The sequence below is a fragment of the Penicillium psychrosexuale genome (assembly GCF_028828465.1).
Source record: "Penicillium psychrosexuale strain IBT 29551 chromosome Unknown utg000004l, whole genome shotgun sequence".
Lineage (NCBI taxonomy): Eukaryota > Fungi > Ascomycota > Eurotiomycetes > Eurotiales > Aspergillaceae > Penicillium > Penicillium psychrosexuale.
Genome location: NW_026643189.1, coordinates 3,326,701 through 3,350,810, shown reverse-complemented (window position 1 = coordinate 3,350,810; position 24,110 = coordinate 3,326,701). Strand labels below are relative to the sequence as shown.

Below are 24,110 nucleotides of genomic sequence, written 5' to 3'. Positions count from 1 at the left end.
CTTCATGGTAGTTGTACAAGGTAGTAGTTATCTCTGTCGTTGGCATATAAATTGACCCCAGGACTTGTCATTCCTCTTTGCCTACTCTCCAATACGAACTGCTACGTGGATCATTTCTCGACTAAACGACAATATCCTGGATTTTCTTCCTCGCATCAACTCCTTTCCACGCGATCTAGTTCGTATCCTACTCTGGCACCATTTCAATACCAATTCCTCTATAATATTCACCATGGCAGGATTTCGGGGCTTTACTAAAGCTGTGAAGAAATATTTTTCTCTATGGATGTGTGGACAAGTGGTATACTTTGTGATATATGTTTGCTCTGTTATGGCTTTGTGTGTTCTATTGTCCATTGTTTTGTCATAGGTTCACGACTCCTGCGCGACCTTCTAGTCGAGTCAAATTCTCCAACATGGATATATACAAGTTCACATCTAGAATACCTATTAATTCATCCCCGAAGTATATGTATAGCAAAGCCATTGATTGTAGGGAGTATATATCCTAGAAAGACCCAACGCCCGATGCTATGCACATATCATCGTAAAACAAAGTGCTCGAACTCCAGAACATTAGAAATAAAGAAAAGTGTAAACGAGAGTAGACGGGTGGGACCAAAAAGAAGTAAGGGAGATATATGTGCAGGCAGCGCGTGTAAACGAAAAGAAAATATTATAATCCCAACAATCAAAACTCAAGTCAAGAACTTGCCTGCGGATGCCCCGTGTAAACACCCTCAAAATCAAGACCAGCGAGCATGCCATTAACGCGATCGATCTCACGGCTCAAGTCCTCGACATTCATCGCTAGGCTGCTTACTTCATCGAATTTACGCCGCCGGTTGGCATCGGCGATCATTTCGGACACGAAGAACTTCTGCTCTTCTAGCACGATCAGCCGGTCTCGAAGAGACTTTTCTTCGGCTTCCAAGGCCGAGACGGCACTGCTCGTGTCGCTGGATAGACTGCTATTGCTACCGCTAGCGGCAATGCTGTTGTACTTAATGGACGAAAGAGCAGATTCTGGTGGCCGGAGACCTGTCGTGGAGCCATTAACCGGAGTACTGGGTGAGCTTGTCCGGCTGGGTATTCTCTCTGACGCGGGAGTTGTATGCTTGAGGATTTTCGGGAGGGATTTCAAAGGTAACATGTGAAGATGAAGGAAGTTGCTGGCTTGCTGATATATAGCCTGCTGCAGCTTTTGTTGCGTGGGGGAATTGGTCGGCATATCACGGATACGTCGAGCCGCAACATTATACTGTGCAAAAGAATCAATCAGTCGCTTGCGCACCTTGGATGCATCTGCAATCTGAGCTGACGATGGAGGTCGTCTAGGATCCCTGGTACAATGTCGTTAGTAAGTGACTAGAATACCAGAACAGAAGAACATACTGTAAAGCTGTCAACAGCTTTTGGAATCTAGGTAGATGGAGGCGGATGCCTCTCTCAAACTGGGTCAAGTTTTCATACGCCCTGATCTCCGATGGCTTTCGCGTCATGTCCGCTTTGAAGTCGCGTCGATCAAACAGTGTCGATTTACAGTCCTTGCACAGTCTTACATCAATATTGACAAGGTTATCGCCATTGGTTTTCTCAGAGGTGGCTGTCGGGCCTATTAGAAATTAGATCAAAGTCACAAGTGAGGGTCGTCTCGGGACTTACCAGGAGAAATGCTCAGCCCAACCTCACTAGAGCATCCGGTACTCGGATCACCGCAGACAATTCGCCCGCAAGTTCTGCAGTGGTGTCTGCGAAAAGTATAGCCCGAAAAGTCCTGTTGGCAAAACGGACAACGTGAAACACTGGCATCATCCTGCCAGCTGACAATCGTTTGCTCTATTTCCTTACGTCGATCATTCTGCCATGCAAGAGACCAAAGCTTTGTTGCACTGGGGTGTATTTGATCTGGTGGCAGACTAGCCAATAGCTGAGTGAGACGGGTCAGTCGTTTCTCGAGTCGGGAAATTTCCAAAAACTCCTTATCGACGGTCTGTTTTCTTATTGACTTGAATGCATCCGTTCGGTCCCTCACGATTCCTGTTGCCTGTTTAGCTTGGTTCAGAACTGAAAGACAATGTACTCACCATTATGATCATTGTAGCCCTCTCTTGACTTGTAGCAGGTTTCGCATACTCGGGCCCAAATTCCTCGTACTGGTTCATGATGTGCCGCCCGCGAGAGCTTCATTTGGTACATCGTGTGTTCTTCGCAAAACAGTCTCCCGCAACTCCGACAGTTCACGCAACCGTTGGTGGCGTTCAATCGTTTCCCACATGATGGTTCTAGACACTCATCGTAAATACAACTTGTCTGCCAGTGGTCTTTGGTTATGAGATCCTCGGGGTCTAGTAGTTTCGGAGGTTCGGGGATGCCCGCATGGGCTGCTAGTGGGCGGATGGGGAGAGGCGCGCCCTGGTTCTCGTTTGACTCGAACACATCCAGGCCTTTCAACTTCTGGTTTAAGACTGCGAGAGGCTGGAACTTCCTTGCCTTTTCCATTTGAACTTTGAACCAGTCCTTTACTTCATCTTGGTGGCTCTCTTCCAGGTTCTGATGGATGTCGTCGAGATGTCTGCGGCAAATCGTTAATCATAGTTAAAGCGTCATCAGGGAGAACAATGGATCGGTACCTATTCAGCTGCAGCAAAGTCATCTAAATAGAAGTTAGTATCATCCCAATACATCTTTAAAACAAAGAGCGCATGGGAACAAGCATACCATCTGTTCGCTGCAGATCGGACAGGAGAGCTGAGCCCCCGGAGCAGTCGGGGCGGCAGATATCGAAGTGTCGCCATTCTCTATTGAAATGCGGGAAGTGAGGTCTTGAGTTTCGGTCGAGAGCTGTGATGCGGATTGTGAATTAAGGGAAACGCTGCTGGCGGTCGGCGAGAGCACCCGTGGCTTGGGCTGCGGGGACGGAGCTGATGTGAGAGCGCTTGGGTTGCCCAGAACACGACCTCCACCCAGCGTCCTCCGCGACATGATCATGGGGGCATGAGAAGCTGGAGTAGAAGCTGTTTCAGCACAACATCCGTTGGCTGTACAGAACAAAGTTGGAGTTGACCGGAGGGAAATGCCAATTATGTGGAGCCAGCCTTGCATGTGGCTACTGGGTCCGCCTGAGGCATCTACGCCAAGAGCCCCAATGAGATTTGATATTCGTTATGTTCATAGATATGGAGGAGATGTGTATATTGTTATGGATTTCATTTAGTTTAGACCTATTATATGAAACGAAAGCATTATATATCCCTTTTTAATGTCCACACCGAAGCCAAGGTCATCTAGTAGTCTATTTCCTCTTCAAGCAGTATACTCCGTACATCCGTGGCGCATCATACAACATACAACTACAAAAGATAGGAAAGTTTTTGAGATATACCCAATTTGTTTCATTTGCATTCTGTCTGATTTGAATTGAAGCCATACCTTCGCCAACAATGAAACCAGACTAGTTGAGCCGAGCAGTAACGACAGACAGGAACAACAAGACTGTAACGACAGACGGAAACAACAGCTATAAAGCCGCTAAAACGGACAACAAATCAGGCTGTTTTTGTTTTTTTAACCTTTTCATCTTTTTTTTGCCTTTTTTCCTGTTTTCGCGTTTTGCTTCAGTTCATACAGGTTCGTGGTCTCATGCCGTCTTATATACAAGCCTGGGTCCAAACCCAACGCGAATTCTTCAAATGTTGAGCGCTTTTACCGCTCATAGTCACGGTGGTAGCTGGTACCAGTGTTGGGGTTGTCGTATTCCTTGTGGACACGAGAGGATCCGTCATCAAATCGGTCAACGTCGCGGTGTCGATAGGTGCCCCTATCGTTCACTCGCTCGCGGTGGTGGCGTCGGCCAGTAGGGGTGTCGTAATCAAGGTGTTGGTCGTAGGCACCAGTCTGGGGGTCGTAAGTTGTGGTGCCGCGGCCGGTGTTGGTATCGTAAGTTGTGGCAGTCGCATTTGTACCGTAGCCAACTGCGCCATAGTCGCTTGTGCCATAGTCCCGTGTGCCGTAGTCCCTTGTGTCGTAGGTTGAACTCAGGGTATCATAGGTTGAGCCCGCAGGATTGTAGGCTGTTCCTGCGGTGTCGTAGGTCGTGGACCAGGTGTCTCCGTAGTTGGTCATCTTGACGATGTGTTAAGAGTGATAATAATATTATTTGTGTAATCTTTTGTTTTATGGAATGTAAAAAGCACCAGGTCAGTCTGATTCTTATACCCTCGTCGTGGCGCTAGATCCCAGGACGATGATACTGCCCTGACATCACTCAGGCGACCATGGACAAGTGAGGCAATGCGGCTGAATGGGCAAAGAAGATAACTCCAAGTCGCACATCTTTGGAAAAGGTTCTGATTGATCGAGTTTGCTGCGGCTTTGGTTCCAGACTGTTGCCTCAGAAGGCGGATGACGATGGTGGTATACTTCTATATCCCATAGGATTGACAGATGATTATTGAACTCCACAAGTGCCAGATATTTAGGAGTTTCTGTAGATTTCCAATATGATACCATGAATTGATTCGAGTGAGTTCTGTTTATTTCGTTCTACCAAGATCGTATTGGTTGATCGAGACCGCGAGCAGACCTTGGGGTTGGCTCAACACATTAGGTGGAGTTCGAGGATGAAGTCGTGCCCTCAAATAGACATAATTATTGGTGAGATTTGGATGTCTAGCAAAGAACAAAATCGCTAAGGCAAGTCAATAGCAGGAAAGAACACCATTAGACACCATAGACATATCAGAGCACTTCAATTATACTATGTTTTAGGTGTACAACCCTCCGGTTGGCTCTATGCTGATGTCGACTCCCACCTAGTCACAATTACATTTAGCTATCCCGACCGAGAGGCACCAATGAATCCGACAGGAATTCAGTAGCGTTCATCAGGTCTGTGCTTCCATAAACAACTCTTCGGCGGTTTCCAGGTGCTGCACGTTGAGCTGGCGCACCCTCGGCACCCGGTTGGCCATTTGTTCGGCGAACCCATTCCTGCAAGTTGCCGTACTCCTCCATGCTTCCACCACCAACTGTAAAGACAATAGCCTCGCTGAAAGCTTGGCGGCGCTGTCCGAAGCTGGCACCGGTGCCAGGGCCTGCGCTACCAATTCCACCAGGCATTTGCGGGTTTCGCGATGCGGATGCCGGAGGCATGGCGCCACGTGCGTTGGCGCTCCTCGGGTCAAAGTAGAGGTAGTTTTCGGTCTTTGCAATGGCAGAGCTTGAAGCTGCAGCCGGGTCCATGATCGACTCGGTAATCTTGGTCACGGTAAGATCCTTGTTCGCTGGTAGGAAATTCTTTACTCCTGAAATGAGCGAGTCGAAGTTGGCACCTAAAGCGCCCGAGGTAATGCGATCCGTCAGGCGATTTGAAAGTGAGGAGAACCCACGGAATAGATCGGACGATTGTTGTTCTGGTGCAGATGTTGTCATCATGGTCATACGCGTGATCTCGCGCACTTGGCGGACATAGGCAAGAGAGGAGATGTCGGGCACGCCGGCTCGTGTCAGGGCCTCTTCGAACTGAGTCATTTCCGAGCGGCTGAGCTCAGTTTCAGTGCTGAGGAACCAAATCACGAACAAGCGCAGCTTGTCCAATGGTTCACTTCCTTTGGAAGGATCACTGATTAACTCCAAGATCTGCGACTTTGATTGTTTGGTGATGGTCTCTTCTAGTTCGAAGAAGTTGTCCAACTGCCGATCTTTGATACCCTTGAGCAGTGCGGTGGCAATGTTCATGTGCATATCAAGAACTGCCTTGCGTTCCCGCAACTCAGGGAGCAGTGTGATGGCGGCCTTGAGATGTTGCGCGGAGGCACTGGTATCATTCTGGAGATCTTCAATCGAAGAGGCTCCCGTCTTCTTTGTAATCTCATTCGCATCTTCCTTGTACCGCGTAAGCTCAGCATCGATATCCTCAGCCACTTGGGGGAATGGGGCTCCGGCATTGCGTTGCCAGAAGAAGTCGGTACTGCTCAAGTCATAAGACCTTTTGGAGCCCTTAGCTTCTGGATCGCCTGCACCTGCATCCACAGTGATTCGATTCAAACGCATTTCAAGAACATCCTGGACTAGGGATTGATATGTCCACGAGTGAGAGAGCATTGGGACTAGATCAATGTTTCGATCCATGATGATTAGTACCGGCCGTGCTGATGGCACTCCTGGCAAAGCGTTCTGATTACCCGAGAAGAGGTTATCTTTGGAATTGAGGATGTGGTCTCGCAGTTTCCGATCCAGTTTTGTTGCTATCAATTCCGCCGCACCACCCTTGGGGCACCGTATGATTGGGATACTACCTGCGCAGCCAGTCAGAACTCCGTTCGATGATCCAAGGTAGGATATAATACTTACCCATTGTCACGCTCACACTAAACAAGCCACTGACCACTTTGTCAACAATCCCATCCAGGTCTTCATCAGTCGTTTTTGGGCTGTTGATCTTGTAGTATGCATCCTTTCCAAGCCCTAAACTGAAGAGGTCCGGTTCTGCCACAATAAAGTTGAGATATTGATCGAACACCTGCGCGATATGCTCAGATGCGCCAGAAGTGACTATTTGAGAAGCGAAATCCTCGAGAAGTGGCCGCGGGACGGAGGATAGGAAGTTTACGTAGGCTGGGGAGTAGAGCCCGTGGGAAAGGTCGCGAGTGATCGCTTGGATATTATCGGGGGTTGGTTCCACGAAATATACAACCGGGACATCTGGAATAGGGTATCTTTGTGAATGAAGGTTTCTTGGGGTCTTCGTTAGCGTTGGCCCAGTTTAGGGGGAGAAGGCGGCGACCATACAGATGAATAGTTATGCCCCATGCCCGGAGGTCATTTACCCTCAGGACACTGCTGATGACATCCCGGCCCATATTATCGAAGACCAAGACCTTCCATATCGGATCACCATCTTCATTCAAAATCGGAGTGGAGTGTGAGATAAGACCGCCGGACCCGGACTGATCGATGGTGCTGTCTTCAACAGGTTGTGGATCATGATTCAAGTTCAATAACTTTTGAATTGATGCTGAAAGCCAGGGATCAGTAAAGGTCAATTCATTTCAAAAATCTAGCTTGCGTCACTTACCGACCTGTCGGTCCCGGAGGGACATGGATTGCGCCATGGCAATAGTTGGCAGCGCTGTGTGAGATCGGGAGAAATGCTCGGTTTCAACCAAAGCTTGGAAAGGTACAGAGCTGCGCAGGAAGATAGCTGAAATATGCGCGCAACTCTTATAATGATGATGAGGTTGTACCTTGCACTGTTGACATCGGGGTTCTTGCTATCGCTCCACCTGGCATGGATCCCGCTCTGAGCTGCGCTGACATAAATATTGCAAACACTACAAACACTGCAAACATTAAAGATCACATGTGTTTGATTCTGCCGTGTAACACAGGGGTTGTAACTTACACGGCGGTGGGCCAATGAACGACCTTCAATACCACAATTACGGTCAATTTTGGTACGCCATCGTATCATCGGTTAACCGCCTTGCCAGCAGCTTTTGTCCCTTTTACTCTCTTCTTCAAACCAAGTCATCTACTCTAACCATCCGTCAACACCTTTCCCCAACCCCTTCTTTTTTTCCGTAAAGCGAATGGCTGTGACGCTAGATTGGCCCTTCGTATGAGAGCTTTTTACTTCTCTGATTCCTCAAGGACATTCTTTTGGGACAAAACTTAAGACCGAGAAAGGAGAGCGAAAAGCCGGACAACAGGAACAGCCCAAGAAGAGAAAGCAGGAGATACAAAGTCAAGAACACAAGGAGAGAGGCGCCGGAGAAAAAGCTGGGCCATCTTAATACTTCTACGTTGTATTTGCAACTGCGGAGCCTTCGTCATTAAGCTGCAAGGCCAAAGGTAACGCCGTCAACTCGCGGAACAAAGTTTGTGCCTGAGGCATACACCGCTTTAATCCTGAGTCAAAACCAAAAGCAGTCTCTGTTTTCTTTCATAAGGTACGACAGTACTCATATTGCAACTCTTGAAGTCCACTTAGGCGTATCAAACATGTGAATTGTCTAATCCTTATCAATTCTTCAGTCCAGCAGCTCTACAGGCCCCTGTTCTGCCGTCGTGAGACAACCAGCCAATCATCTCACTTCCCTCACCGGAAAAATTATTTATCCCTCCGAACCTCCGACCCACTTCATCCAAAATTAAAAGGCGGTGAGCGCCAAAATAAACTCCAAGCCCTGTCCAGGCAGGTGCATGCACGTGATTACGTGAGGCTTCATAGTAACTTAGAGAAGCTTCGACTGAGCTTCACCATGGAGCAATCAGCTCAAACCCCTATTCAGGGGTTATCTCATGGGAATTCACTACCTGCTGATTACTGGAGCACACTTGACCCCGCATACCCTGATCCCGAGCAGCAGCTTCAGCAGCCATCTCAACCCCAGCACCAGCCTCAACAGCAGCACGATTCTGCATCGCAACCAACACCTCTTGGGATCGGATGGGACCATCCTGTTTTTCAACAGCAGCCAAGAGAGCTAGCCTCACGACCAGATCCGAACCATGGCATTTACTCATCAGTGCATCAGCCTTGGCAGCAAGCAAATCCTTTGCAACAGCCACCGCAACGAGGATATGGAGCTTCGCATCAGTATCAGATACATTCCCAAGCTCCTCATTTCCAACAAGATCGGTTATCTTTTGACTCTCGTCCCCTGAGCGCCTCCGAATCTTCGTCATTTCCATCATTTCCCTACCAGCAAAATTATTTCCATCCACAAAACACACACATCTCAGTGCCAGACACATTTCCTGAAGCACCCGCGCAGCAGAGAATACAGCCACGGCCACAGCAACAACCCCAGTCGTCAATTTCTGCATACCCTTTACCTCAAAGCTACTCCTCGGAAATGCTGGTAAGCCGACCCTAAATGCCCTTCGTGGTGACCGTGACTCTAACTCGAGGCAGCAAAACACAATTGATTTGACCAACGATTACTCCGATTCAGACCCGAATGTCACCATCAACCCCCAGTTCCTAAATTCTATCCCGCAGGCATTCAATCCACAGCAGTCTTCGTTGACAAACAACTTTATTCAGGGAATTCCTGCAGACCTCAAACAACAAGGGAGCGAACAGTAAGTTATCACTTTACTTCATGGTTGTTTAAAATGCAATTGCTGATTTTTAGAAGGGGTAGGCAATTTAATTACTACCAGCATGATCTTTCAGTCCAGTCGCATATGGCACCAAATGGCAACCCGGTGATTCCACCTGGAGGTATGCCTAGACCAGTTGGAACCCATTGCGTTAGACTTAATACTGACTTTCCTAGGATTACCAGTACTGCAAGTTGTAGTCCCCAATAAGAAGGGCGCTTCTAATAAGCAGCAAACGAAGAAGACTTCTCAAAATGGCCGAATGAGAACTTTATCTAAGTCAGAAAGTGAAAGTTCGGATGAATCCGATCTTGAGATTGAAGCACCTGACGAGCCTTCTCCTATCCCTCCGATCCGCCCGACTGAGCCCGAGGCTGCAGCACAATATGATACCCTCCAAGCCGTGTGGTCACCGAGAAACAAATGGCCTGGTCCTGAGAAGGTCAAGAATGCGCTGGTAGCCTACAAAGAGCTTGTCAAAGGATTAAGAGATGCATGGAAGGAACAAGTTCAGGCCATGAAACTGGCTGAAAACCAAGATGACAACCAGAAAGCAACACAACTTAAGGAGAAAGTCATTTCGCAACGTCGTACCATGGATAAAATTGCGACCACGACACTGGAAATGGGTCATCCCAATATTGTTGAGAAGTATGTATCCCTCTCCTCTCCCAACCCCTATATATTCCCTCCCTTCCATCTGGCTGTAATGGTCACAGAAATCCCGAAGCTGTTTGAGAAACCTATAAATATTCTTGGAAGCATTGGATATGAAAGCACTGCCACGAGCTAGAATAAAGGCTCATCGCTCTATTCGCCGGTGGCAAGGCTTGATTATACATGCGTGTCCTAAGTACATATATAAGAGTATCAGATGGAACAAAATGGTTCCATCATATGGATTCTCAGATATGCCCTTCGGAAGCTATCTGTGAATCTCTTTGAGGGGAATCACTCCTATCTAGAAATTGGCTCAAACTTGCAGCTTTGTGTGCCAAAATTCTTGAAACGTTATAGTTGAGCTCAAATGACTGATCGTTAATTTCATGTAGGCTGGGAGAACATCCTATGGTTGTGGCGGCTTTATATTCGTTCTTACTCGATCGTTTCCAAGCAGCAGACTTTGCTGGGACTCTGACTATTAATTTGCTTTCGGTAAGTTTTACGTTTGTCTCTTCTTGTGTCAAATGCAATGGCTAACATGGAATAAGCTCTTCTCGCGTTTCTCGACTTTGACAGAAGACCTGATGCAAAAGACCAATCTTTCCAAATTGTTGCCAAAGTTCCTCAAGAAGGGTGGCCAGCAGGTTAAGGACCTCACACAGAAGATATTGGATAATGCTGCGGCCTCTACGAAGCGTAAACACGAGAGTGAAAAGCCCGCCAAGGAAGACTCACATCCAAGGAGCGTTTTAGCAGATCAGCCTAAAGGAGAGGCTGGAGTGAAGCGACCCCGTGAGGCGGATAGCAATCTGCAGCCTGGCACAAAACGAATGGCAGTTACCAATCCCTTGAAGGATGTGAATAAACATGCACCCGCAAGCAATGGACCGGTCAAAGGAGCACAAAGTAGTAAGCCAACCGGCGCTGCAGTGCTGCGCCCTAAAGCCAATATCGTGGCCCCTAAGCCAACAAGTCTCTTTGGCACTTTAAGTTCGGCGTCCAAGAGACCCGGGACCACAAATGCGGATAGGGCTGCCGCCGCCGCCGCAGCAAAGCCAACGTATGTACCCACGAAGGAACTGTTTCCGATATTCATCTGTACTAACCTCTCAAATAGTGCTGCTTCCGAAAAGGAAAAGACACCAGCCCCAAAGCCATCTTTCTCATTTGGTGACATTATGGCCGACTTGAACAAACCCAAGCAGGCACCAAGCCCCAAGCCCGCCGAAGATCAGCCCCCGGAGACTGAAGCTGAGCGCAAAAACAGGTTGCGTAAAGAAGAGCGCCGTAAACTTCGCGTGACCTGGAAGCCGGATGATGCTCTTACCGAAGTCCGACTATTTACCCACGACCCGGATGAAGAATTAGGTCCCGGCGATGGGTCATTGCGCTCACGAGGAGACGTTAAAGGTGAAGGTAGTGTTCTCAAGCTTCACAAAGATATGGACGAATTGGAAGAAGAGGACCTCGGTGAGACCGTATTTCAAGACGGTTATACTCTTTCGAGTAAGTTATTCTTCCAAATACATCTTAAATTCTTACTGACCATTATAGTGGTCGATTTCGATTTCGAGGAATCAAATGATGGCAGTTTCATCAAGCGCGGCGGCACCCAGCTGCCCACGAGTCCCGAGAGGGAGGCTCAGGAGCATCGGGAATCTACTACCCTTATGGTCTTCTATACCTCTCCTGCTGACATGCCCGACACACCAAAGGAGCCACCAGCTCCTGACCCCGACGATATTGTTACCGATGTATTGCCTTTCGGAGAGCTGCCCGACCTGGTCAAGGTATGCTATACTTCTGATAATACTACGATTCAATACTTACAAAGACACTACAGGTCCGCCAGGAACGTTACTACTCCTACATGAATTCCAAGCCTACGACTCCCCAACCAACCCAACAACCGCAGCGACCTACTCCCGGAGACAGTGGATTTGACATCTCCAATTTGCTCAAGATCATCCAGGGTGTTCCTGGACAGGCGCAACCAATCCCAGCCCCGCAGGCAACTCAACCCGGGGGCATGCCGGATCTCGAGAGAACCATCAGTATGTTCCGTCAACAACAACCTCAATCACAGGTCCTCCCGGCTCCACCAGTACCCATTCCACAACCGCAAGGCCTTGACTTCAACGCGATCTTGAATGTTATGAAACAAATGCAGGCGCCGCCTGCATATTCCCAGCCCCAGCAATCGCAATCAGCAATGGCACCTAACCTGGGCGCCATGTTCGCACAATTCGGTGGGCAGAACCAAAACGGTGCTCTCCCATTCCGACAGCAAGGGCATGACTATGAAGACCCAGAGCGCAAGCGCGGCCGCGAGGGCGGTTATTATGACGACAATTCTAACTCCGAATCGTGGAGCCGCTCGAAACGGACCAAATTTGGCGCCAACGAGGCCAAGCCTGTAAGTACACTGCAGCATTTTTTTGATAAGCAATTGGCTAACTCTTTTGAAACAGTATAAGGTGGGACTAGTTGCTTGCAGATTTTGGGCCGAGGGCAAGTGTCGCAAAGGCGACAACTGCACTTTCCGCCACGATCCTCTCTAAATCAACACATCCTTTTCGACTGATACCCTTGTACTGCCGTTCTCTACATTGGCACAATCTTTTTTTCTCATATCTATGCATTACTACGTTCCTTCATGGTTTCTTTACTATCTTTTACTGGGTCATGGAAATGTATTTTACGACTAGAATTCTCTGGTTGGCGTTCATCGCACGGTTGCGTTTCATGGTCTGGGATGTCAGCACATATTGATTCGTCCTCTGATTTTCAAAATCCTTTGCATGCCCCCCCCCCCCCCCCCACGAGTTCAGGCGTTCTCTTTTTTTTTCTTTCCACTTGTTTCGCCTTTGTTTCTCGCTTCGCGGATGCATTTAGCGAGGGGGTCCCCAGATCTGGGGGCTGATATTATGGCGCATGGATGGAGGGCGATGACGAACATGTACAATTAGGTAATTTTATTTTTTTCTTCACAGGCAAGAACCATCTTCGGCGCAATGTCTTCCATCTCTAGAATGGTCCGCTTGGACATATTCCAACCGTAACGGTTGCGTTCCTAGGAGGGAGCGACCCCGAACCGTGGGCGTTTCCCCATATTCCCTCACTGGTCGAAGGCAATTGCTTTTCCTCTGAACCACACTGTTGGCATTTCTTCGTGCCTTCCTTGTTCAGAAAGCACTGGATCGGAAATGCTTCGGAGGTATTCGCAATATCGAAGTTTTTCACTGAAGATCTTAAAACACTTGATACACCAGGTGCTTTTCAACTGGATTCGCCACGAATTGTGGGCGACATACTTCAGATCCACGGAGGTTATCAATACGTGAGAAAGGAGAAAGGAAACCCGGGGTCTATATGCCTCAGGAAACAAAGAAAGTGCATAGCCACGCTTGCAAGGTGAGAGTAAGGTACGGAATACTCCGTACATGGAAACAAATTTTGTTTTCTTTGTCGTGAATTACTGCGATATCTCCCCGATTATTTGTTTTATCCTTACACACGGACGAGGACGCCCTTTTAGGGAGGAGGGGACCAAGATATGGACGATGTGCTTCGGGCGATTGAGCTCGGTGCTACGTTCAACTTTGGCCAACTGGCACAGGCACCGGCCTGTCTGTCCGGTCTAACCCGCATGAAAGGCCATGACCGCAGTTTTCGACTCCGTTTCGTAGAACAACTGCTCGATATTGCCGGTACCGCGAGGCACCTGGACTGGACATATGCCTGCTCTACTTGGCCGTATACAGGATGTGAATGCGTTGGTGTGTACCCTGCATTACCTTGCCCAGGTTATGAGTGCGACGGACGTTATAGACCCTTCAGTGGTTGTTATCGGAGTATGTATTCGGCTTTGAAGCAGTTTGTTGAGAGTGAAGAGATCCGACTATCTTGGAGAGGGTCAACGTGCCTGATGGTGTGGACCGGTGGTTGTTTTGACCACAGCCTCGCTTTGATGTATAGTTGACAACGATTTAGCAATTCTACCGAATTTTACTATTTTACCTTTCAACTTCTATAGTACACGTTGGATCAAGTCGGACGGTTTGCGGTCTCTATGATCCAAGGTTGACGATGTAAGGATATCTAGTTGGTTTGTGATTTTTGAGACATTATATACAACATATCATCTTTTTTGGCTATCTTAACATGCCTCCGGCGTTCTTAGGCAAAGGCAAAGAAAATATTCCGATGGCTTCAGTCCGCAGACAAGAAGGAGAACTCTTTCTGAGGTGGCGTGCGGTTGACCGCCCTTCTCTTCGCCTCACTATCGAGGGCACGAATTTAGAAGCTGAGGTTGTTCAGCCATCCTCAATAATTGTCCATAATTCACTAGCATCGTCTATATGTCTTGCATTGTGATAAACCCGAATCCATTCGCTTGATCAGCCAAGATCCACCAATATGACCGCAAATCCAGATGCCGACTTTGCTATATGCAACCACCTTATCATTGTCTGCTGCCATGCCATTTACACCGGAGGCCCAAAGCTTGGAGCCTCAGAGAGCGAGTGGTTAGTGTGAAATGATCTTTTATATGAAAGATACCATCTAATGCACCGAAGGCTGATTGAGCCCTTCCAGAAGGGAGAAACACCCACATTCATCGATCATGTCAAAGCTGGATTGAAAGCTCTAGCAGAAGACTCTCATGGCTTGCTTGTCTTTTCCGGGTAAGGGTTTCTCATCATATCCTTTTCGATTTCTTTTCGTTAATCCATTGCACAGAGGGCCTACCAAGAAGCCTAGAACAGAGCTCAGTGAAGGTCAATCCTACCTGGTAAGAAACCTGAATTCCGTACAACCGATCACCCAGAAAGCTCATATATAGCAACATTCAGAACTTGGCCAAGGATAACGATTACTTCCAAGCCATGTCCACTATCTCCACAGTTGACCCATCAAGAATCATCGCAGAAACCAACGCCACGGATTCATATCAAAATCTTTTGTTCTCTCTATTACTATTCCGGATGCATACGGGCATTTATCCACAGAGAGTCACAGTCGTGACTCACGAGTTTAAACGCGCTCGATTCATGCAGTGCCACTTCCCAGCTGTGGGACTGATTCCTGTTGGGCCGGAACAAAAAGACTATATGCACAAAGTTGCTGTGATAGGTATCAATCCACCAATGGAAGTTACTCCACCAGAGACCTTAACTCGGGGCGAGGCTATGAATGGGATTGGGCTTTGGAGAGAAGATCTTTACGGAGTGAACCCGGATCTAGTAGGAAAGAGGATGAGACGAGGCTGGTCCCCTGGAATGGAAAACGATATATTCTCTCATCTGGGACTGGAAAATGTGGTGTCATATCTAATCCGCTATGATGGGGATGATCATTGTAATAAGTGGTTCCCGAAGCGAGAGAGCCTGCCTTGGTCTTATACTAGACATAATACAACCAAGGGACCTTGATGTTGACCGAAACAAATATGCCTCTGACATAGATAAGTGGAAGAAGTCCTTGATTCTTTCCCGAAACGCCAATCCGTAGTATCCTTCGTATTTGATCATAATGTGTCCCGGGGGGGGTTAATCCGCCAGCCGGTAGCTGACCAGAGTTCCAACTCGGTGATTGTTTGTGCTGAAGCTCCTTAGTTGAACCTTCTCTGCGTTCTTAATTTCCTTGGCATCACTGTCGCCCCATTCCACCGGCACGTCTGAATCTGCGTCGGCATAGACAAGTACATTGAAGGTGCAGTCACCATCAAGGACGGGGAGAAAGGTGACAGATGCGGTGATTTGGCGGAAGATGGCTTGGATCTCCTCCTGAATTTGTTTTTCTGTCTTTTCGATAGGTTCGGGGGATTTTGCATCTCTTCAAAGCATAAAGATGTTAGATTAGTGGGATGATCAAGATGACCTCACAGTCAACAGACTTACCCCGATGTGCTGTTCTCTTTGTCGCCAGCTTTCTGTGAGATCTTGCTTTTCGAATTTTTGCCGAAGACTTCGACCTATTCCGTCACGTTATAGTTAGCCACGGGCTTGGATAAGAGAGTGTCGAATGCATACGTCGAATTGCCATCTCTCCACATGTTCTCCGGTCTCCTTGCTCGTGATAACTACCACAAGCTTCGAGATCTTTCCTCCCTGCATCCATTCCTTCAACTGGGACATGATCTTCTTGATGTAGGCTTTGACCTGGTCGTCGGCCGAAACTGCTATGAAGTTAGGGCTGCTGACGTCGGCTAAGAAGAACACGGTTCACGAACCGAGCATATTGAGGCCATATTTTTTAATCCTATTTCCAATTAGCTTGCTGTATTGTAGTGGGTAAAGATGGAGGGCATACTTACGTCGTGAAATCCTCGGGAGGATAGACACCTCGTTGGAAGCTGAGCACCCAATGCGATCAGCCAGTGTCTTGGACAGGAAACGACTATAAACTTACAGGATTGAATTAATCGAGTATTCAAACTGAGCCTGTTAGTACTCAGACATCATTGAAGCAATCTAAAGGACGACTCACGAATTCGGAGACAAGCTTGGCCGATCCTGTTATCTTGTAAGCTTTGTACAACCACGATAACTGCATAAGAAGACGAGAGGTATGCACCTTTAATCGACAGCTTGTGCACCTTTGATTTTCCCTTGGTTTCCGACATGACGAACTTGTAGATAGGCAGCTGCGGACTCTGAAGGTGAAAGAAAGATAGAGCCTTGTTTACGTCGAATGGTCACCGCAGCAATAAACGGTCACCGCCCGCGCGTCCGTTTTTTCTCCGCAAATCGTGACAAGTCCAACCAGCACTCAAGTGCTGATCGATTGCCCCACGGATACACTTCGATTCGACGCTTGCATACCATCAGCCCCTCCTATGCCACCGCAGAAGCCCCAATGCGAGGATGTCTGCAGTTAGGCCGATGGCTGAGCGCAGCGCCGAGATGCCAGGCCGCGAGCCTCCGACCACCAACTGTATTTTCTTTGTATAGGTTTAAAAGGAGTTTCTCTACTACCACGATTTACTATGGACGTTCGAAAACTGCGCATATAAAACTCGACGTAAACCTCGAGAAGAGAATTGCCGCGATCCCAATCGAACGTTTTCGCAATTTCTGCATCGTTGCACACGTTGACCACGGCAAGAGCACGCTTTCCGACCGATTACTCGAATTGACGGGCACAATTGAAGCAGGATCGAACAAGCAAGTTTTGGACAAACTCGATGTCGAACGAGAGCGAGGAATTACGGTCAAAGCACAGACGTGTACCATGATCTACAACTATAAAGGCGAGGATTATTTGCTACACTTGGTCGATACACCTGGCCATGTGGACTTCCGTGCCGAGGTGTCGCGAAGTTATGCCAGTTGCGGTGGAGCAATCCTCCTCGTTGACGCCAGTCAGGGCGTTCAGGCGCAGACAGTCGCCAATTTCTATTTGGCCTTTGCGCAAGGCCTCGAATTGATCCCCATTCTGAACAAGGTTGATCTCCCCTCAGCGGACCCAGAGCGGGCTCTGGAGCAGATAAGGAACACATTCGAGATTGATACAGAAAATGCGGTGATGGTTTCGGCAAAGACTGGATTGAATGTTCCGGCTGTGCTACCGACGGTGGTGGAGAAAATCCCTGCGTAGGTTTACCCAGTGGCTTCCCGAAGTGCTGTTTATTTTGCTAACTTCATGCTAGACCTATCGGTGATTCTAAAAAACCACTTCGTATGCTCCTCGTGGATTCATGGTACGACTCCTACAAGGGCGTGATCCTCTTGGTCCGTATTTTCGACGGTGAGGTGCGTGCAGGTCAGCAGCTTATCTCCTTCGTTACCGGTCTCAAATATTTTGTTGGTGAAGTCGGGATCATGTATCCGACCGAGACCGCACAAACTGTTCTCCGTGCAGGCCAGGTTGGGTACATCTACTTCAACCCCGGCATGAAGCGGAGTAAGGAGGCCAAGATTGGCGATACTTTCACAAGAGTCGGTTATGAAAAGATCGTCGAGCCTTTGCCTGGATTCGAAGAGCCCAAATCGATGGTCTTTGTGGCCGTATACCCAGTGAATGCGGATCTCTTCGAGCACCTAGAGGACAGCATCAACCAGCTGGTTTTGAATGATCGAAGCATCACAGTACAGAAAGAGTCTTCAGAAGCCTTAGGTGCCGGTTTCCGTATGGGATTTTTGGGAACCCTTCATTGCTCCGTGTTTGAAGACCGCCTACGACAGGAGCACGGCGCCAGTATCATCATTACACCACCCTCCGTCCCAGTCAAGGTCGTGTGGAAAAGTGGCTCCGAAGAGATTATCACCAATCCCGCCAAATTCCCCGATGATGATAGTGTACGACTCAAAGTTGCCGAGGTTCAAGAGCCGTATGTTTTGTGCACTCTGACATTCCCAGAAGAGTACTTGGGGAAAGTGATTGAGCTCTGCGAAGCCAATCGCGGTGAGCAACAAAGCATTGAGTATTTCACATCGACTCAGGTCATTATGAAGTACGAAGTGCCTCTAGCCCATCTGGTTGATGATTTCTTTGGAAAACTGAAAGGAGGTACCAAGGGCTATGCCAGCTTGGACTATGAAGAATCTGCATGGCGAGCTGGTGACATTGTCAGGCTACAACTCTTGGTCAACAGGGAGCCAGTGGACGCTGTAACGCGAATTATGCATTCGAGCCAGGTGAACCGACAGGGCAGAATTTGGGTAACCAAGTTCAAGGAGCATGTCGACCGACAACTTTTTGAGATCATCATTCAGGCTGCTGTCGGTAAGAAAATCATCGCTCGTGAGACTATCAAGCCTTACCGAAAAGACGTGCTGGCAAAATTGCATGCTAGTGATGTAAGTCGGCGACGAAAGCTGCTCGAGAAGCAGAAAGAAGGCCGCAAGAGGTTGCGAGCAGTTGGAAATGTCGTGATCGAGCACAAAGCTTTCCAGGCATTCTTGGCAAAATAAGCGTGTAAATTAGCATCTAAATACATTGTATAACACTATTTCTGAGATATTTCATCTTGTATTAAGACCTTATACAAACATGCGCCACTCATGACAGCGGTGAGAGCTTTACCGGCAGAAAAAAAGTTCATGTCAAGACCCCCGCCATATAACTTCTTCCTCTACTCATTCTCACTTCACTTAATTGTGTCAAAATAACCTCGCTCGATATCTGTGGCTTCTCATTTCATACCTACCACAAAATATCAGAGTCAATTTATCTTCGAGCCTGAAATCTGGTCTGGCGGCTGACGTCCGCATATGCCGATCGCATCGCTTTGAGTCACCCTGCCATGCTCCGCACTTGACACGGCCATGCAGCCTCCAGAGGGTGCGCAGGTAGACCTGGGCAAGGCCCAGGTTATTGACAGCGTTCCTAAAGTGATCAAGGAACTGAAGTTTGGTGTCTTGTACGCAGTTCATTCACATGTGCTTGTCACAAGCGTTTGTCGCAGACTTGATCGCTAATGAATATTTATGCTCCAGAACCAACGATGACATTGTTGCCCAAGCAGTGGTGGAAGTTTCCGACCGAAAGTTTTTCGACTTGGATCAGACCCGAACGGTCGTTGCGAATGGACCTCTCGACCAGCGCATGGGTATCTCGAACAAAACCGATTCTTGCGCGACATGTGGAAACAACCTCAAAGACTGCAATGGTCATTTTGGCCATGTGAGATTGGTCCTGCCATCTTTCCACGTCGGTTATTTCAAGCGCGTCATTTCGATCCTTCAGGAAATTTGCAAGGAATGTTCGAATATTCTGCTCCCCGAGGCAGAGCGCCGTACCTATCTTCGCGATATGCGCCGACCGGGCCTTGATAATCTACGCCGGACGCAGATAGCAAAGCGCATCAACGAACGGTGTCGGAAAACCCGTAAATGTACATACTGCGGAGCGATCAATGGTGTCGTGAAGAAGACCGGAACAAGTGCTCTGAAGATTACCCACGACAAGTTCCGTGCATTCAACGTCTCGGTTTCCGTCAAAAAAGAAACGCCGATCAGCAAGGATGTCTTTGATAACTCTTTCCTCGAGGCGAGAGGTGCAAACCCGGAGGTCGAAAAACACTTCAAAAAGGCGCAGGATGATATGAACCCCCTTCGCGTTCTTAAGCTATTCAAGAAAATGTCCGACTCTGACTGTGAATTGATTGGCATGAATCCAAAGGAGGCTCGCCCGGAAATGTTCCTATGGCAATTCATTCCAGCTCCACCGGTTTGCATTCGGCCTTCAGTAGGACAAGATGGCGCATCCACAGAAGATGACTTGACCGCCAAGCTAGGTGACATTGTGCAGAGCAATATCAATCTTAAAAATGCTCTACTCAAGGGCGCTCCAGTTCAAACAATCATGGAGTGCTGGGACTACATGCAGCTTCAAATTGCTGTCTACATCAACAGTGATGTGCCTGGGCTTAACAAAGCCGATCTTGGAAAACCAATCCGGGGATTCGTCCAACGCTTGAAGGGAAAGCAAGGTCGTTTTCGTGGAAACCTGTCAGGAAAACGTGTTGATTTCTCTGGGCGAACTGTCATTTCACCTGATCCAAATTTGCGAGTTGATGAGGTCGCTGTTCCGGAGCTGGTGGCAAAGGTTATGACTTATCCTGAACTAGTGACCAGATATAACAAGGAAAAACTGCAACAACGGATTTGCAATGGTAGCAACAAGTGGCCCGGAGCGAACTTGATCGTCAAGAAAGGAACCGGATTCAGACAGATGTTGAAGTATAGTAATACTCAGCGAATGGCTGATCAGCTGCAAGAAGGCGATGTGGTTGAGCGTCATCTTGAAGACGGCGACATTGTGCTGTTCAATCGACAGCCTTCCCTCCACAAGCTCAGTATTCTATCTCATTTCGCCAAAATCCGACCCCATAGGACTTTCCGATTGAACGAGTGTGTCTGCAACCCTTATAATGCCGATTTCGACGGAGATGAGATGAACCTTCATGTGCCGCAGACCGAAGAGGCCCGAGCAGAAGCGATGGAGCTAATGGGCGTGAAGAACAATTTGGTCACCCCTAAAAACGGAGAGCCCATCATTTCTGCCATTCAGGATTTCATTAGTGCCGCGTATGTTTTGAGCAGCAAAGACAACTTCTTTGATCGTGCCTCCTTCACGCAGATCTGTCTCTATATGCTCGGACCTGAAACAAGATTCGATCTCCCACCACCATCAATTTTGAAGCCCCAGATGATGTGGACTGGCAAACAAGTCTTTAACATTCTTATGCGCCCCAACCTATCCGACCCCGTTATGGTTAACTTAGACGCCGCATGCCGTGAGTTCAAGATGCCCAAGGATGGTCGTCCCAAGGACTTGGACCCCAATGATGGCTGGTTAGTCATCCGCAACTCGGAAGTTATGTGTGGTGTGATGGACAAGTCTACAATTGGTTCTGGAAAGAAAGACAATGTTTTCTACATTATGCTCAGAGATTATGGCCCACCGGCAGCAGCCGAGGGTATGAACCGTCTATCTAAACTGTCCGCCCGATGGTTCACCAACATCGGCTTTTCAATTGGTATCGGAGATGTCTACCCTAGTGCAGGACTCGTTCAGTCGAAAAACGATCTTGTTGAGGCAGCGTACTCGCAGTGTGACGAAGTCATTGCTAAGTACAAGGCGGGCACTCTGGAGAAGTATCCTGGATGCGACGAATTGCAAACCATGGAGAACCAGATCTCCGGTATTCTCAGTAAAGTCCGTCAACAAGCTGGTGACGAGTGTATTATGCAGTTGAGCAAGTACAACTCGCCCCTGATCATGGCCACTTCCGGATCGAAGGGTTCTAGTATCAACGTGTCCCAAATGGTTGCTCTTGTCGGTCAACAAATTATCGGTGGTCAACGTGTCCAGGACGGCTTCCAGGATCGTACCCTACCGCATTTCCCAAAGAATGCACGACAGCCCCCGTCGAAGGGTTTCGTTCGCAACAGTTTCTTCTCCGGGCTGGAGCCTCCAGAGTTCATTTTCCACGCTATGTCCGGTCGTGAAGGTCTGGTCGATACAGCTGTCAAGACTGCCGAGACTGGTTACATGTCTCGTCGTCTGATGAAATCCCTCGAGGATTTGTCATCGATGTATGATGACACGGTCCGTAACTCGTCTGCTGCCATCGTTCAGTTCCAGTATGGTGACGATAAGTTGGATCCCGTGGATATGGAGGGTAAAGCCAAACCTGTCCACTTCGATCGAACATTTATTCACTCAGAATCCACTACGTACAACAACGACGAGCGAAGCTTGTTACCGATGGAAATGATGGAAGTCTGCGAACAGATGCTTTCGAAGGAACGTGCGAAGCTAGTCCGCAAGGACTTGCTCGGTAATGACCTGGCATACATGGATCGCAGTGATCATGGTATAGATCAGTTCGAAAGTGCCCGTGACTTCCTTGACTCGATTCAGGAATACGTGCAAAAGAGGGCCGACAAATTGATCTCTCAAGGTGGCGATATCGACCCGTCCGATCAGCAGAGCCGTAAGGGCTTGGATCACACAGGCAAGCTGACAGATACCACATTGAGGGCTTTCATCACTGCTTGCTTGTTGAAATACAAGAGAGCCCAGGTCGAGCCCGGTCACGCTGTGGGTGCCGTTGGTGCCCAGTCCATTGGTGAGCCAGGAACGCAAATGACCCTGAAAACTTTCCATTTCGCTGGTGTCGCCGGAATGAGTATCACGCAGGGTGTACCTCGTATCAAGGAAATCATCAACGCCTCAAAGGAGATCAGTACTCCCGTCGTGGCTTGCGAATTGGTCAACAAAGAAAGCACTATCGCTGCTCGTATTGTGAAAGGACGCATTGAAAAGACCTTCCTCCGCGACGTCATCCGCTCTATCACGGAGGTTTGGTCCCCCGATGATGCCTATTTGAAGGTTGTTCTGAACTGGAAAACGATCGAGGATCTGGCGCTGGAGATCACGACGCCACAGATCGTTGAGGCGATCAAAACCAACAAGCGCTTCAAGGGAGGCGATCTCAAATTCTCGTGCAAGCAAGCCTCAATCAAGGTCCACATGGATCTCGATCCGGCCAGCAAGGCATCTCTTTCTAAGACGGAGATTGCCGCCACGAGCGTTGATCCCTTCCTCCGCTTGAAGCATTTGAAGCGTATCCTTCCTAACATCCAAATCCTGGGTCACCCACGTGCCACCCGAGCTATCATTCGCACGGACGAAACCTCGACCACGAACACTTTGCTCGTGGAAGGCTACGGATTGAGGGAGTGTATGACTACGATGGGTGTGGACGGTCTCCACACCAGGACCAACAACATTATGGAGGCGCGAGAGGTTCTGGGTATTGAAGCCGCCCGAAGCACGATCGTCGTCGAAATTAGCGAAGTCATGAAGGACATGGACATTGATCCTCGTCACATGCAGCTTCTAGCCGACGTGATGACCTACAAGGGTGAAGTGCTCGGTATTACGCGTTTCGGTCTGGCCAAGATGCGCGACTCAGTCCTTCAGCTTGCTTCGTTCGAGAAGACTGCCGATCACCTCTTCGACGCCGGTGGTCTCGGTCGTACCGATCTCATCGAGGGTGTGTCGGAATGTATCATCATGGGCAAGACAGTGTCACTGGGTACAGGTGCTATGGAGGTTGTGCGTAAGCTGAACTTCTACCAAGGCCAGATTGGCCCACGAAAGACGGTATTTGAAGATGCTTGGACCGAACATTGTGAAGCGCCTTTGGTAAGGCGACCCAAGAGGAAGGTCCGATGAAGTGGCTGTGACTGTGACTCTGTGACACTGTGCATTAATTTCGGCGTTAAGAATTTGGCCTTTTGGACAAGGCTTGTACATGTACTTACCTGAGCGGATGAATTTCATTGACGATATGATCAATAGTTTTCATTTGTCCTCTTTGACTCTACGTGAGATGAATTATTAGGGCTATAAGAAGCCGAATATGGAGTACTCCTATATATGACCACCCCCTCCACAATCGCCCAGGTTCGAACCTATCACAATATTAAAAAACAAAAGTCGGGGTGTGTACAGACGTGAAGCTAATTTCCAATACGACTGTAGAAAGATCTAGGGACAAGCTTCTTGGGTTATATTCAAATATTCAACCTTTTTACACAAAGTACAAGAAGTTCACAACATCCCTCAACGGAATGTCTCGGATTCTCAACCTATCGGTACTCCATACCCCAATACCCAATATTTCCGGGGATATCACAACGATTTCCTTGTTTTTTCAACGGCTGCAGCCAACCGAAAAGAGAAACTCCAGGAATACGAGATTCGAGAACCCTTTAGGATCAGAGAAAGGGCCGGGGAGCCGTTTATTTGGAATAAAAGGAAGGCATCAAATCACCCAAGAGAGCACCCATGTCCCGAGTGACCAGGGAGTGCAT

General features: G+C 48.4%; 8 protein-coding genes across 8 annotated transcripts; 4 read left to right on the top strand and 4 right to left on the bottom strand.

The window, feature by feature from the left end:
* Positions 1–703: 703 nt before the first annotated feature.
* N7518_007113 (uncharacterized protein) lies at positions 704–2,985 on the bottom strand (the record flags this gene model as incomplete). Its single annotated transcript, XM_057188040.1, has 6 exons — positions 704–1,343; positions 1,396–1,615; positions 1,666–2,040; positions 2,088–2,575; positions 2,634–2,656; positions 2,722–2,985. 6 exons carry the CDS (start codon positions 2,983–2,985, stop codon positions 704–706), a joined length of 2,010 nt encoding a protein of 669 aa, XP_057039743.1.
* A 720-nt stretch (positions 2,986–3,705) lies between these two features.
* On the bottom strand, positions 3,706–4,125 carry N7518_007112 (uncharacterized protein; the record flags this gene model as incomplete). Its single annotated transcript, XM_057188039.1, has 1 exon — positions 3,706–4,125. One exon carries the CDS (start codon positions 4,123–4,125, stop codon positions 3,706–3,708), a length of 420 nt encoding a protein of 139 aa, XP_057039742.1.
* Positions 4,126–4,830: 705 nt separating this feature from the next.
* Positions 4,831–7,312, bottom strand: sly1 (syntaxin-binding protein; the record flags this gene model as incomplete). The annotated part of the gene is made up of 4 exons (XM_057188038.1): positions 4,831–6,299; positions 6,355–6,719; positions 6,793–7,004; positions 7,079–7,312. Coding segments are annotated over 4 exons (2,280 nt in total), but the record flags the coding sequence as incomplete, so codon positions are not given.
* A 952-nt stretch (positions 7,313–8,264) lies between these two features.
* Positions 8,265–12,335, top strand: N7518_007110 (uncharacterized protein; the record flags this gene model as incomplete). The annotated part of the gene is made up of 10 exons (XM_057188037.1): positions 8,265–8,867; positions 8,921–9,090; positions 9,144–9,232; positions 9,288–9,762; positions 10,164–10,266; positions 10,323–10,834; positions 10,892–11,280; positions 11,329–11,564; positions 11,618–12,190; positions 12,246–12,335. The coding sequence occupies 10 exons, from the start codon at positions 8,265–8,267 to the stop codon at positions 12,333–12,335; spliced, it is 3,240 nt and encodes a 1,079-aa protein (XP_057039740.1).
* A 1,858-nt stretch (positions 12,336–14,193) lies between these two features.
* N7518_007109 (DUF218 domain protein) lies at positions 14,194–15,209 on the top strand (the record flags this gene model as incomplete). Its single annotated transcript, XM_057188036.1, has 4 exons — positions 14,194–14,303; positions 14,355–14,462; positions 14,518–14,569; positions 14,631–15,209. 4 exons carry the CDS (start codon positions 14,194–14,196, stop codon positions 15,207–15,209), a joined length of 849 nt encoding a protein of 282 aa, XP_057039739.1.
* Positions 15,210–15,326: 117 nt separating this feature from the next.
* Positions 15,327–16,402, bottom strand: N7518_007108 (spindle checkpoint protein MAD2; the record flags this gene model as incomplete). The annotated part of the gene is made up of 8 exons (XM_057188035.1): positions 15,327–15,612; positions 15,678–15,751; positions 15,810–15,955; positions 16,010–16,038; positions 16,094–16,132; positions 16,189–16,214; positions 16,267–16,292; positions 16,354–16,402. The coding sequence occupies 8 exons, from the start codon at positions 16,400–16,402 to the stop codon at positions 15,327–15,329; spliced, it is 675 nt and encodes a 224-aa protein (XP_057039738.1).
* Positions 16,403–16,470: 68 nt separating this feature from the next.
* On the top strand, positions 16,471–18,692 carry N7518_007107 (GTPase GUF1; the record flags this gene model as incomplete). The annotated part of the gene is made up of 2 exons (XM_057188034.1): positions 16,471–17,372; positions 17,429–18,692. The coding sequence occupies 2 exons, from the start codon at positions 16,471–16,473 to the stop codon at positions 18,690–18,692; spliced, it is 2,166 nt and encodes a 721-aa protein (XP_057039737.1).
* Positions 18,693–19,046: 354 nt separating this feature from the next.
* Positions 19,047–23,469, top strand: N7518_007106 (DNA-directed RNA polymerase III core subunit RPO31; the record flags this gene model as incomplete). Its single annotated transcript, XM_057188033.1, has 2 exons — positions 19,047–19,141; positions 19,218–23,469. 2 exons carry the CDS (start codon positions 19,047–19,049, stop codon positions 23,467–23,469), a joined length of 4,347 nt encoding a protein of 1,448 aa, XP_057039736.1.
* Between the last annotated feature and the right edge of the window lie 641 nt (positions 23,470–24,110).